The sequence below is a fragment of the Portunus trituberculatus genome, chromosome 29 (assembly GCF_017591435.1).
Source record: "Portunus trituberculatus isolate SZX2019 chromosome 29, ASM1759143v1, whole genome shotgun sequence".
NCBI lineage: Eukaryota > Metazoa > Arthropoda > Malacostraca > Decapoda > Portunidae > Portunus > Portunus trituberculatus.
The window spans coordinates 213,789-224,900 of record NC_059283.1 but is presented as its reverse complement, the minus strand read 5'-3'; the positions used below and the strand labels follow the sequence as shown (position 1 = coordinate 224,900).

The window sequence follows — 11,112 nt, the reverse complement described above, 5'->3', positions numbered from 1 at the left end:
TGTAGTTTATCTAGCAATAGGTATTAAATTATTAGAATGACACTAAAAAGATATTAAAATTGAAACTTTTAAATGCATATAAGTTTTTAAATGCATATATACATTCTTAAAAGAGGCATAGGTTAAGAGCGGATCTAATGGAGGTATTTGAAAGTGTTATATGGGAATGAAGTAATGGTGATATAAGTAAAATATCAGATTTTCTCTCAGGCAGGAAGGAGTCTGGCCTGGAGAGGAGCTGGTGTAGTGTTGTGTCATGTTCCTTTGTTCCTTACCTCTCCCTCAGTCAGGATGGAGTCAGCACTGGAGAAGGCCCTGGCTAACCCTGGCCTGGGGGTGCTGCTGCTGGATGACTCAAACAGGAGCCTGGCGGAGGATGTGGAGCAGCTGCGGCAGGAGGTGGCCAAGCTGGACCAGGAATGGAAGGGGGAGCAGGAGTCACACAGGCACAACACTCAGCGCATGGCAGAGATGACTCAGATGCTGCAGGACATTCAGGTGCTGAGTTAAGGAAATGGAGATGATAGGAGAGTCAAGCACAATTAACCCCTTCAGTACCATGATGCATTTTCATATTAATTCTGCTTACTATTTGGTGATTCTCTATAGCTTCAGAAACCTATGTGGGGATTGAAAGAGTGAAGACTGTGGCCATTAATCTTCTGACCTCCATAGGCTCTTTTTAATGCAAATAAAATTGTTTAATCACACCCAAAAATCAAGATAAAAATGCATCTCTGTATAATCTATCCTACTGTCTGAGAAATGGTAAAGGTAAGGAAGGGAAGTGATGTTACAGCTGGCCAGATGTATATCAGTGCTGTACTGTTGCTTGGGAGATGCTGAGGTTGAGATAGAGAGATGATGGGACAGCTGACCCCTTCAGTACTGGGACACAATTTTACCTTGAGTTTTTGTGTATGATTAGACCATCTTATTTACATTAGGATGGGTCTATAGAGGGTAGAAGATTGATGACCACAGTTTTCACTACTTTAACCTCCACACAGTTTCTGAAGCTGTATAAAGTCACCAAATAGTAAGCAGAATGAACATGGAAACTCATCATGGTACTGAAAGGGTTAACTAGGTGTCTCTAAGCTGTTCAGGTGCTTGAGGAACACTGGCATTAAGGAAATAATCTTTGCCTGATGAGTAGCAGGTGGTGACCCTTTCCTTTCTCTTCTAAGTGTTTTCATAAAGCTTGCAGAGAATAGAGTAAGACATGGAAGACTTTTGAATAGCTTATTACTACAACAACTACTACTACTACTACTACTACTACTACTGCTACATACTATTATTACTACTGCTACTACTGCTACATACTATTATTACTACTGCTACTGCTACTACTACTACATACTATTATTACTACTGCTTCTACTACTTTTGCTACATACTACTACCACTACTACTACTGCTGCTCTACCTGGCAGGCCTTGGTGGTGGCGCTGACCCGGGATATTGACACAGAGGGGGAGCAGGAGCGCACTGCCACCAGTGAGACAGAGGGAATCCTGCGCCAGTGTAGAAAGCAGAACACAGAGCTGGCCAGCCTCCAGGAAGCCTCGGAGTCCCTTGAGGCTCGGGCAGCTCAGAGCCGGAGGGAGGCAGATGAGCTGGAGAAGAATCTGACGGATGACTCTGGTCTGCTGAAGGAGCTGCTGGACCATTTGTCTGAGGCAGAGAAAGACAACCTGCTGCTGCTTCAGTACTCTGCAGAGGATGCTTCAAAGATCAAGGTGAGAAAAGTACTACAGGAATAAAAACTATCATCTTATTTAGTATTACACATTTCTCCCTTATAATATATCATTCAGTGTTGGCTACATTTCTCTCTTATATTCCAAGTTATACATACACCCATAGGAGACTGAGTCATTCTGTCTTCCCCTCAAATCTTCCCCTTCAACTAGTATCCTGTAATCTTTTAATCTCTTCAATACTGGCACACATTTTTACCTTGCTATATGTATACAATTAGACCATTTCATTGACATTAGGAAAGGTTTATGAAGGTCAAAAGATTAATGGCCAGAGTCTTCACTATTTTAACTCTTCAAATGAGTTTCTGAAGCTGTATAAAATCACCAAATAGTAACCATAATGAATATGGAAACGTGTCATAGTTCTGACGGGGTTAAATCAGAACATAAGTGTAGCTGGATAAATGCACACACTAATCCTTTTACCTTACCCTCCCTCCTTGGCCAGAGTCTGAGTGTGCACCTGGAGCAGGAGTGTGGGCAGGTGGCTCAGGCTGAGGCAGAACTGTCCACAGCACAGGGAGAGGTGCAGGTGGCTCAGGCCTGTCTGGACCAGCTGGGCATCGCATTCCTCCAGGCCGCTGCTCACCGGGACCACCTCCTGGCACAGTGGGAGGCAACCCTGGACCACATCTTCCATAAGGCCAATGAAAACACTGCCTGCATTGAGGTTGTGTGTGTGTGTGTGTGTGTGTGTGTGTGTGTGTGTGTGTGTGTGTGTGTGTGTGTGTGTGTGTGTGTGTGCGTGTGTGTGTGTGTGTGTGTGTAATTCACTGTTTGATCTGCTGCAGTCTCTGACGAGACAGCCAGACGTTACCCTACGGAACGAGCTCAGAGCTCATTATTTCCGATCTTGGGATAGGTCTGAGACCAGGCACACACCACACACCGGGACAACAACATCCCGTACCTACTCACTGCTAGGTGAACAGGGGCTACACGTGAAAGGAGACACACCCAAATATCTCCACCCGGCCGGGGAATCGAACCCTGGTCATCTGGCTTGTGAAGCCAGCGCTCTAACCACTGAGCTACCGTGTGTGTGTGTGTGTGTGTGTGTGTGTGTGTGTGTGTGTGTGTGTGTGTGTGTGTGTGTGTGTGTGTGTGTGTGTGTGTGTGTGTGTGTGTGTGAAAGGAAAGCCGTAAAACTAATTCTTCTGTTGAGTTGATGCAATCTTCACTGATATAAACGCAGACCTAAGCAAGGCCCAACAGCACACACTGGTTTACCACTGCCTGCCCCTTCATAAAGAGACTGTTCCCTACCTTGCATCCATTCCAACACAGACCACAAGTAACACTGCACAAAGAGTGACTAATGTAGGAATATTACTTACATATTAACTTTGAAAAAACACCTAACACTATACTTAAACACATACTATACACTCTCATACACTTCCCTTTTCCTTCATGGTTGTGTACATTTGCAGGACTCATTGGCAGTGCAGCAGAAGATTGCAACACTGAGGAGAGAGGTGGAGCAGGAAACACAGATCCTACTGCAGGTGAAGGACTCCTGTCAAGAGGCTGTGGAGAACCTGCGGGTGGTGGAGGAGGAGGCACGGTGGGTGAGTGGCCAGATACAAGTCACCACAGCCACCAGGGAGCAGATTCAGGCCCAGGTAATCTTTTGGTACATGTATTTTTAATTTCTAAATTCACAGCAGGTAGAAATCTAAGCAAGTCACTGAAATGTTTGAAAATAAAGAAGTTATAGCAATCTTAAGAGTACCCTTGTATTAGTCACTGTGCCGATAACTCATTAACTTATATCAATCTGAAAATGAAGGTACTTTATTGACAAATGTAAGAGGAAAGTGTATTATCTGTAACATTTAAACATTCTTCTGCATAGTTATTCAGTTAACCATTAGTTGTGAGTTGTAGTTGCCTTTAAACTCTCTTTTGTATAAGCATTGTGTTTACCCTGAGGTGTGGGCAATTGAGAATGCACTGGACAAGATCAACAAGGAGATGGAGAGCTTGGACCAAAGGCTTGCAGAGCAGAGGACCTTGCTGGAAGAGAAAAGAGCCTTCCATGCCTGCCTCAAGCACCGATGTGGCAAGGCTGAGGACAAGCTCACCCTCAACACTGAGCTGGTCATGTCAGCTGAGGAAACACTGCATTCCTTGGAGACAATAGTTAAGGTGAGACGATTCAGAGAGGACTGTTAAGGGAAGAGCTTTTAAAGACAGGAGAATAAGAGAAGAGGTAAGAGGTTTCTCTCTCTCTCTCTCTCTCTCTCTCTCTCTCTCTCTCTCTCTCTCTCTCTCTCTCTCTCTCTCTCTCTCTCTCTCTCTCTCTCTCTCTCTCTCTCTCTCTCTCTCTCTCTCTCTCTCTCTCTCTCTCTCTCTCTCTCTCTCTCTCTCTCTGGGAAAACCTCCTGCTTCTACATAGTTATCTATCTTTTTACCAGACTGGCAATCCCACACTGGGCAGCCCAAACAAAGCATCGCACATACACACATGGACACTCACATTTATCTCTCACACTTTTATTCTGGCGTACGGTGGGAAGGACCAGTCTTATTGAACACATTTTACTATATAATATATAAAGATTAACACAACTGAACCTTCATGTTGACAGGAGGCAGAAGTTGTGGCAAGGGGGCTGGAGAAGCAGAAGGAGAGGGTGGCAGAGGCAGAACAGCACCACAGGCAGGCCTTGGCTAAGTGGCAGGAGCAGGAGGCAAGGCTGAAGGGGGAGACGATGGCTCTGCTTTCCACCAAGACCCGACACCAGACTGCCATCAAGGAACTCAATGCCAGGATAACCAAGCAGAGGGAAATACTGCATGATCAGGTTGGCCTCTTCAAGTTTGCAGGGAAAGATGGAGAAGAAAATGTCACAGTGGAAACACCTAGAGGAAGAATATAATTAAATGCAAAATATGTCAGAAGAGAAACATACAGGTTTATTATCTACTGTTCTAGGTAATGAACACACACACACACACACACACACACACACACACACACACACACACACACACACACACACACACACACACACACACACACACACACACACACACGGCCCGGTAGCTCAGTGGTTAGAGCGCTGGCTTCACAAGCCAGATGACCGGGGTTCGATTCCCCGGCCAGGTGGAGATATTTGGGTGTGTCTCCATTCACGTGTAGCCCCTGTTCACCTAGCAGTGAGTAGGTACGGGATGTAAATCGAGGAGTTGTGACCTTGTTGTCCCGGTGTGTGGTGTGTGCCTGGTCTCAGACCTATCCCAAGATCGGAAATAATGAGCTCTGAGCTCGTTCCGTAGGGTAACGTCTGGCTGTCTCGTCAGAGACTGCAGCAGATCAAACAGTGAATTACACACACACACACACACACACACACACCACTAATCAAGTTAATTCTTCACCAAAACGTCACCATTCTGATCTCCCACACACCCACACAGGAGGGCGAGATACAGCGTCTCAGCTGGCAGATTCACGACCTGACCCACGACAGCAACAACAACACAGCAGCAGAGGTGGAGCAGCAGAAACAGCTGGAGGTGTTACAGCAACACCTACAGGACACCACAACCACCATCAGAGTCCTTACCAAACAGCTGGCCAGCCTTAAGGTCAGAGTGTGAGCTAACTGAGTTAAGGTTATAAGCTGGTTAACTTGGTTGATAATGTGTTGATCTATGTGCCCAGTTGGTATTAATTTTCTTGCTGGTAAACTTCAATTGGTAATGTGATAATCTATGTACCCAGTTTGTATTCATTTTCTTGCTGGAAAACTTCAACTGTTAGTGTGTTAATGGTGGGCACTGTTCCCCAGACTGCTCGCTTCACAGAGCAGATGAATGTCTCGCAGCTGGAGAAACAAAAGCAGAAGATAGAAGCAGAGTTAACCACTGTCAGGATGAACAACCACAGTGCTGAAAGGTTTGTATCATATGAATAATCATTTACTGTTCTTATTCCATTGTAAATTGCATTGATTTGAAGAAAATTGATCTCTTCACTAAACAGTTAAAGCATGGATGGTTCACTATTTGATAACAGTATTGTTATCCACAAGATGATTCCTCTTCACTATGACCTAATGGGGCTGAGTGTGAATGATGTGTCTGGGCTGCCCCATGTGAGATTGCCAGCCTGATACACAGATAGATGGCCTGGGACAAAGATATATAGATAGACAGAGACACAGATTATTATTGGGACTGAGAGTATGAATGATGTGTGTGTGTGTGTGGTGCTTTGTCTGGGACACCCAATGTGGGATTGCCAGCTTCATAAAGATAGACTGATTGTGTAGTGTGGTGACAATGAAGGAAGTTATGTATGTTTTTGTATGTGTGTGTGTACTCAGGGAACTGGCTCGGCTCACCACAGCGAGGGAGGAGGTGCGTGTGGACATTGGCCTGGAGCAGCTCCACCTGCAGCGACGCATGAGGCAGCTGCAGGCCGCCGCCACCCAGGCTGCCAAGCTGTGTGGCCAGAAGGATAACGTGGAGCAGGTAAGCTATTGAATGGAATGTTGTGTGTTGTATCAGCTGGAAATCTTTATTGTGTCTTATGACACATAAAGACCAGGTCAAAATCAAAATCATACATTTGGTAAAAGCAATGAAAAATTCTGTAATTCAAAGTACTAACTGATGATATTCAGCAGTAGAATGTAGAGAACATTTATACTGCATAGCATTAATAACAAAAAGCAAGTGATAATAAGAAAATTACTTGAAGTTTGTTGCCATCGTGTCATTGTAGCTGGTGAAGGAGCAGATCAGTGAAGTGAAGGCACGCGTTCAGGAGACAGAGCGAGGCAAGAGGGTGGTGGAGGCAGAGCTGCACCAACTGTCCTTTCAGGTGCACCAGGCTTCCTCTAGACTCCTCCAGCTTAGAGACAAGTAAGAACAGCTCAGCAGTCTTATTCACGGTGTTATCTTGGCCAGTGTTGGGATCAGGACACTGGGAGGGATATTATATGTGTGGATTGTCTGTTGAGGTCCACCAAGCTTCCTCCAGACTCCTCCAGCTCATAGACAAGTAAGAACAGCTGGCCAGCCTCATTCATTGGCCAGTGTAAGTCTCTGTGCAATGGGAAGGAGTGTGCTGGACATTATATAGAATACCCAGCTTACATGGGACTATTCGCTTTAAGTTTAATCTCTTCAGTACCATGACACGTTTTCATAATCATTCTGCTTACCATGTGGTGATTTCCTACAGCTTCAAAAACTTATTAGAATAGTGAAAACTCTGGCCATTAATCTTCCGACCTCCATACACCCATCTATAGAGATCTAATCACACAAAAATTCAAGGTAAAAATGCATCCCAATACTGAAGGAGTTAACACACAGTATTCTCTACAGACAATTTACAGTGATCAAATGCAGCCTTGATACACTTTACTTGGCATTATTGTCTACATAACTTGTACACACAGCACACTCTTGAGACAGCTGATGATGACATTGTGCTTCAGATACAACAAGATCAAATGCAGCCTAGACACAGCAGAGGGTGAAGAAATTACCACCACCAGTGTCTTCCTGAAGGTGACTCACTCTTGTTTCATCTCTTGAGTCTTTTAACATACCTAATTATATAGCAAAGAAATTGTTTTGACTTATAAATACAAAAGCTTGGTGAGAATTTAATTGATTTTCTGAACAAGACAAAGTTAGGTTATCTGATAATTATCTGAGAATTAATATATTTTTTTTATATCAAGATTTAATGGGTTCACCTTGATTTAATAGTTCAATAAAGGAAACATTGCAGTGTAAGTTTCCCATATCAATAAGAATTTCCTCAACTCAGCCATAACTCCATAACTCCATAACTCTATAATATTCTATAAGTGTATTTTTTTCCTTCATGACCACAGATGATGCAATTCCAACACATTTATATTTCCACTACCTATGTATATATTCCCAATACACAAATGACCACAGTACTTTTATAAATATTCCCAGTACAATTATATTTCCAGTAGCTTCATAAACATTCCCAGTACCTCTAAGAACACTCCCAACAGATTTACATTCCCAATACCCAAATGTTCCCAGTACCTTCATAAATATTCCCAGTACATTTATATTTCCAGTACCCTCATAAATATTCCCATTACCTTCTGAATATTTCCTCGGTGGTGTGTAGGTGGAAGGAGAGCGGGCCGGGCTGCAGGAGGCTGGAGACTTGCTGGACCGGGAAGTGAGACAGGCAGAGGAGGAGGTGGAGGCCCTGCAACAGATGGTTCAGCTCATGACCATCGAGGGACAGCAATACCGCTCACAGCTCCACCTCATCTTCCACCACAGTGAGTCCTTACAAGTCTTACATGTCTGCAGTTTTGTCTCTTCTTAAACTGCTTTTAACCCTTTCAGTAACATGATGCATTTCCACAGTCATTCTGTTTACCATTTGGTGATTTTATACAGCTTCAGAAACTTGTGTGGGAATTAAAATAGTGAAGACTGTGGCCATTAATCTTCTGACCTCCATACACCCTTCCTAACGTCAATAAAACCATCTAATCATTTACAAATTTCAAGATAAAAAATGTGTGCCAGTATTGAAGGGGTTAAGAAGAAAACAGAAAAAGGATGTTGATTTGTTTGTATATAAACCTTACTAGATATTTTGTTTATCTTTTTCTTTTTATGCTATGTTTCGGTGAGGAAAACAGAGAATATTGATTTGTATTTGCATAATCCAGATTAGATATGTGATATATGTGATGGTCTATCTATATCTATGTTGTTTTTAGGTGAGAGGCCAAAAGAATGTTATGTACCTGTTTAACCCTGGCTAGACACTGTGGTTGATGTGATGGGCAGGTTTTCAGGCAAAGAGTAGAAAGAGACGGCTTGCCTTTATCTCTATTATTTCCTAAGTGAAGGGCAGAAAGGAGAGTTTCACCTGTATGTGTGTGAGCCTTGTAGTGCATTGTATTGTATGTGACATGGCTTTTCAGGCGAGGAGCAAAAGGAGAAGATGGAGTTGGAGGAGCGCCTATCAACCTTGCAAGAGGAGACAGTGGTGTGGGAGGCTGTGCTGGAAGAGGAGCAGGCAGCACTACAGGTATGATGAAATATGCATCATTGTATCTTCTGTGCTCACCTGTCATGTCACTGCTGAGATTCTGGTTACTTATGCTGTATTTCCTAACATAAGGTGGCTATACAAGTGTGATGAGAAATAAAGTAATGTTCAGTAGGTGTACTCTCCCTGTGAGGAAAAGCTAAAAGTGAAGCTCATCACAAAAAATAAGATATGGCTAACATTTACATCTTTTCATGTTGATGTCACCACCACCACCACCACCACCACCTCCACCTCCACCATCCTCACTATCACTGGCAGGGGACACAAGAAAAGCTGAGGGAAGTGGAGCTGCAAGTGAAGGCAGTGGAGGAGTTACTGAGGGAGAAGAACACTCACTTACGCGCTGTGGAGCAGGAGACACAGAGCCTGCGAACCAAGAGTGTTCATGCCACACAGGCCGCCAACACTCTGCTGCGGCGGGCCAGGCTAAAGACAACAGTGCTGGTAGGGACAGGCATACTCAGAAAGATTATAACACATTTGTCCCTGTCCTTCAGCTAACTATCAGCTCTGTAAGGAGACTGGCAACTGAGTGGGCCTTTTTTTTATTTTTTTTGTTGCCCTTGGCCAGTCCTCCCTACATAAGAAAAAAATACACGCATGTATATACTGTTTCTAATTATCCTATTGACCTCCCTCGCCTCCTCTCAGAGTGACGTGGAGCTGAGGATCGGCCAGGAGCGTCTCAGGAGCGTTCACTCTCTCCTTGGTGAGGCGGTGTCTTCTCATCCTGAGGCAAACCAAGCCATGGTCATCTACTGCCAGCAAGCCAACATTCCGCCCCCGGACATACACACACTCATGAAGAGGGAATCATACGGCTCAAGGTACAGGACTTAGCTGGTTTGTTGACTGTTTTGGCAAGTAGTGGTTGAGGATGGGATATAAGCTAGGTTTTCCAGATGGCTTCACATGAGACAGTTTGTTTTATTGAATGTTTTGAAAGTGAAGTTAACAATTAAGAAACTTGCCATAGGGTCTGTGTACTCAGTGAGTGATACATTGTTACAATTACAGTGTTAGTTTATTAGCCATACCTAGTGTTAATTGTAAACCTTGCCTTGTGTTCAGCTGCTGACTGACTGATTCTGTGATCTCATAAATGCACAAAGCCATCCATTGCCGCACCAAGCAATACTTCTCACTCATGCAGGTCCAGCTTGGGCACCCTTCAGTCCTTCCGAAGCAGCAGCACCAGGAGTGGCAGGAGCAGCAGTGGCGGCAGCAGCAGCAGCAGCCAGGCAGGGAGTGAGTCAGCCAGGTCCTCTCGACTCTCCCAACACTCACAGGACTCGGGTCGTTCTGGGTCACCAATTGCACGGTCCAAGTCAGCCTCAAGGCCATCCACTTACAAACATTCCTCCATGCCAAAGATCACAGTCATCAATCCAGGTAAAGCACTTGAAGAGTGCTGTGCCCTCCTTGTCTGCCTCAATGCCCAGTAGATCACTGTCTTGAAATATCACACTTGTGAAACAAATGCAGAGTAGTTTCATCTCTAACAAATCGCATGTGTATTCATTCACTATGCACACCTTATGTCAGCAAAATTGACTGATATTTGCTGACTTTGTTTACAGCTTTCCCATCCAAGGAACAGAGATGGCCACACCATTACCAAGGCAGGAAGTTCTTCAAGAGGCCAAACAAACACACTTAGGTAGCAGAACTTACCACAACCAAGTTCCTTAAGCCCTTAGATGGTAAGACTTACCACTACTAAGCCAAGTTCTTCAAGAGGCCAAACAAACACCCTTATGAGAGCAAAGGACCTGTCATTACCAAAGCAAGTTCCTTAAGAGAATAGTGTTGGACTCTTTATGATGGCTGATTTTTAAACAAACAGCTGTACATTGCCAAACAAACTTCCAGGGACTGAATTGTATATGATATATTCTGGAAATTGAATGTCATTTTATGCATAAAAATAAAAATATCTTTCAAGGCTTCTCCTTTAACTGTATCACCATAAGAAACAAGTTAGTTTAAAAATGATACAATTTCCATTAAAAATTTCAGGAAAACTTCATAACAGCAATATGTAGTCTGAAAACAGAGGAACCAATTATGTATGTGTGTGTGTGTGAGATGATACAATTTCCATTAAAAATTTCAGAAAACTTCATAACAGCAATATGCAGTCTGAAAACAAAGGAACCAATGATGTATGTGTGTGTGTGTGTGTGTGTGTGTGTACATATGGTGCCTTGGAATAAAGATGGATAGTGAGATATACTATCTTAAACTAAAAACTTG

At 43.6% G+C, this 11,112-nt stretch overlaps 1 protein-coding gene across 1 annotated transcript; it reads left to right on the top strand.

The window, feature by feature from the left end:
* The first annotated feature begins 289 nt into the window (after nt 1–289).
* On the top strand, nt 290–11,005 carry LOC123510615 (golgin subfamily A member 6-like protein 22). The gene is made up of 17 exons (XM_045265900.1): nt 290–498; nt 1,440–1,745; nt 2,218–2,439; nt 3,203–3,394; nt 3,705–3,920; nt 4,364–4,579; nt 5,196–5,366; nt 5,570–5,676; nt 6,107–6,254; nt 6,508–6,647; nt 7,229–7,301; nt 7,909–8,068; nt 8,726–8,832; nt 9,115–9,300; nt 9,508–9,683; nt 10,010–10,248; nt 10,437–11,005. The coding sequence occupies exons 1-17, from the start codon at nt 292–294 to the stop codon at nt 10,514–10,516; spliced, it is 2,946 nt and encodes a 981-aa protein (XP_045121835.1). The 5' UTR covers nt 290–291; the 3' UTR covers nt 10,517–11,005.
* The last annotated feature ends 107 nt before the right edge of the window (nt 11,006–11,112 follow it).

Excerpts from the sequence above, each read along its gene's own strand:
- LOC123510615 (XM_045265900.1), top strand. The coding sequence starts at position 292 with ATGGAGTCAGCACTGGAGAAGGCCCTGGCTAACCCTGGCCTGGGGGTG. Across the intron at positions 1,746-2,217 it reads AGGATGCTTCAAAGATCAAG|AGTCTGAGTGTGCACCTGGA; the intron begins GTGAGAAAAGTA and ends CTCCTTGGCCAG. Across the intron at positions 8,069-8,725 it reads CCACCTCATCTTCCACCACA|GCGAGGAGCAAAAGGAGAAG; the intron begins GTGAGTCCTTAC and ends ATGGCTTTTCAG.